General features: G+C 44.9%; 1 protein-coding gene across 1 annotated transcript; it reads right to left on the bottom strand.

The window, feature by feature from the left end:
* Nucleotides 1–644: 644 nt before the first annotated feature.
* On the bottom strand, nt 645–2478 carry LOC104933750 (selenide, water dikinase 2). Its single transcript, XM_027276895.1, has 4 exons — nt 2260–2478; nt 2068–2167; nt 1719–1931; nt 645–1622 (listed from the first exon to the last, which is right to left on the bottom strand). The coding sequence occupies exons 1-4, from the start codon at nt 2461–2463 to the stop codon at nt 1372–1374; spliced, it is 768 nt and encodes a 255-aa protein (XP_027132696.1). The 5' UTR covers nt 2464–2478; the 3' UTR covers nt 645–1371.
* Between the last annotated feature and the right edge of the window lie 262 nt (nt 2479–2740).

Genomic DNA, 2740 nt, shown 5'->3' with positions numbered 1-2740 from the left:
TGTGTGTGAGGAGGAGGATTTTAAAGTGTATTACAGCAAATTCTTTCCCATTTCTTATGATGTTGTGCTATATTATAATGATTATATTCAATATTCAGCTTTAAATTTTGGAGTAATAAAGCAACCTTCATCATGTGGACAGTAGAAAAACAAGGCAACATGTCCTCATCATCCTCATTACAGAATCATCTTGGGAGTCCATTTAGTACACACAAAACCCAGAAATGATCCAGAAGTCATTATTCTGATAATTCTCTGATGATTCCACCTTACTGCCTTTGTTGATTGCCTAAATGAATGAACTCAATCAGAACATGAGGACACCTGTGGGGTTGACGGGTCATGTTGCCTGGGAGCTGTCAATCAGATCGTGATTTTGGTTCAATCCTTGCCCTTCAGCAGGAGTGACACAGAACTATTCATGTGGGTTGTCAGAGGCTGTCATAGTTGTATGTACACAGTTCTGTTTGGTGCCAGCAATATGTGAAATTGGGATAGGAACCTGATCTGGAAATTAATATTATTGTATATTTGTTCCTGAATTTTGTATATCCTCTACCTGACAATAAAAAAAAAACCCTCAACTCCAAAGTCAAAGACTTGAACTCCAACTAAACCTATAGTTACATAACAAGCAAACAGTATTTCAGTGAGTTCATGATGGATTTTATTGATTGTGAAAAGCATGAAATCTACAAACAAAGACAGCTTTAGACCTCCAGCAGTCGAAGTCCGACCCCAATCCAAAGGCAAACATCCACTCCACCTGCCCCCTGGCTGGGGTTTAAAGGGCAGAGCTTCATAAAAAGGAAGGGCAGGAAGGACTTGGTGCTGGACAGCCAATCAGCTGACACAGAAGGACATTCTGAACACCACCCAGCCTGTCCAAAGGAAGCTGCTCAAGCCTTCCTGTGGGCTGTGTGGGCAGAGCCAGGTGCCAGGAGCGACCCATGAACCGCTCGTTTTCCACATGATACATTCACCGACATGAGACGTTCACATCATCCACATCCAAAACAAAACCGGCATGTTCCACGTCCTCACCGCAGAGCACCTAATCAAATGATAAAATAATCACACACTTTTTTTTTTTTGTTTTTGCTGGCGAGAATGATTTGGAATGTTTTCATAATTAAAAGTTTTTTTGTTTTTTTTTTGCCTTCAGATGAATCTTAGAGAGTCACGTGTCTCTATACATTAAGAATGAGGACACTGCCCAGAAACACCACCCATGTTCCAGGAACTCTCCATCTTTATAGATGGAGAAATGACTGATTTCATTTGTGTGCTCTCAGCACTTTGACTGTAAAAGGGGATGAGATGGACACACACACTCACACACACACACACATACACACTCACACACAGTGTCTATAACAAATTGGGGCTTGGAGAGGGGCTGGTGGAGCTGTTGTCCTGATTTGCTGCCTGACTTCCTCGGGGTGGAACCTCGATGATGCGGGGCTTGTCGATGATGCGAGCGCGGCGGTCGCCCTTTTCGACAATTCCAATTATCCACGCCCCGCCTGCCGCCCCCTGACCTCCAGCTCCGGAGCTCTGGCTCTTCATTTCTGAGCAGAACTTGGCCGCCTGCTCTCTGGGCAGACACACCAGCAGTCCACCTGAAGGAGAAGAGAGGAAAAAAAAGATATACTTTCAATCAAACATTCATCTCGCCATTTCATTCATTTGTTGTGTGTTGCCCACCGCTTACATACCAGAGGTCTCTGCTGACGTGCCCTGAACCAGGTTGAACAGGTTTCCACAGGCTTTACTGACGGCAGCCATCTTGGCCAGGATAGGTAGGTTATGGATGACAAAAGCCACCTCGTTTCGTTGCTGTGCTGCGAGGTTGTTGGCATGACCGAGCAACCCGAAACCTGTCACGTCTGTTGCGGCGTGGGCCTGGAACTTGTGCATTAGGCCTGCCGCTGGAGACAAAAACAAGCGTCTATACCACCACAGGACAATGCAGGTTCACGTGTGAATAAACAGGACATTCTGATCAGAGGTGTCGAAACACGCACAACCAGTCAGGGGTGTATGATTTCAATAAGTGTTTTGTACCTGTGCGGTTTAGCGTTGCCATGGAGAACATGGCTTCCTGATAAGCCTCTTTAACTTCCTCTTTGGTGACAACTAGTTTGATCTTGTTCCACCTTTCAGGCTGACAAACAGACAAAAAGAGTTCACGTGATGAAGGAGGGTGAGGGCGAGGGTGAGCACATTGTTTCATATGAACAGAGTCGATTTGCTAACCTGGTCGAGCCACTGGTGAGCGTTCACAGCCACCTGTGTCCCCAGAGGTTTGGTCAGAACCAAGACGTCGCCCGGTACAGCACCGTCCGGCCTGGAGAACACACACAAGACACACTTATTGTTGCTGCCCAGTGAAAAGACACCATAAACTGATTCAAACGGTTTAGGGAATAATATCCGGGTTTTATACAGAAGGCTGATCATTCATACTGATAAAAGGAAAATGATTTGGAAATGGACATATCAGATCAGTGCTCTATTTGGTAGTAGTCATTATATCTTATCTTTATGCAAAACCCATGACCTAATTCAACTGTACACCAGCTTCATGTGTCTAAGGTGAAGCTTCCAAACATGTTTCCTGTGACAGATCCATGCTCATGTGCAAAACTGAATGTAGTGTGGCATTTTCTGTGGAACATCTGACCACTCTTAGCTCTCGAAAATGGATATTTCTGTGGACATACAAACTACTCCGTGA

This window comes from Larimichthys crocea, unplaced genomic scaffold (genome assembly GCF_000972845.2).
Source record: "Larimichthys crocea isolate SSNF unplaced genomic scaffold, L_crocea_2.0 scaffold68117, whole genome shotgun sequence".
Classification (NCBI taxonomy): Eukaryota; Metazoa; Chordata; class Actinopteri; family Sciaenidae; genus Larimichthys; species Larimichthys crocea.
This window is presented reverse-complemented; position numbering and strand designations above follow the sequence as displayed.

Excerpts from the sequence above, each read along its gene's own strand:
- LOC104933750 (XM_027276895.1), bottom strand. The coding sequence starts at position 2,463 with ATGATCAGCCTTCTGTATAAAACCCGGATATTATTCCCTAAACCGTTT. Across the intron at positions 2,168-2,259 it reads CTCACCAGTGGCTCGACCAG|CCTGAAAGGTGGAACAAGAT; the intron begins GTTAGCAAATCG and ends TCTGTTTGTCAG. Across the intron at positions 1,932-2,067 it reads GGCAACGCTAAACCGCACAG|CGGCAGGCCTAATGCACAAG; the intron begins GTACAAAACACT and ends TTTTGTCTCCAG.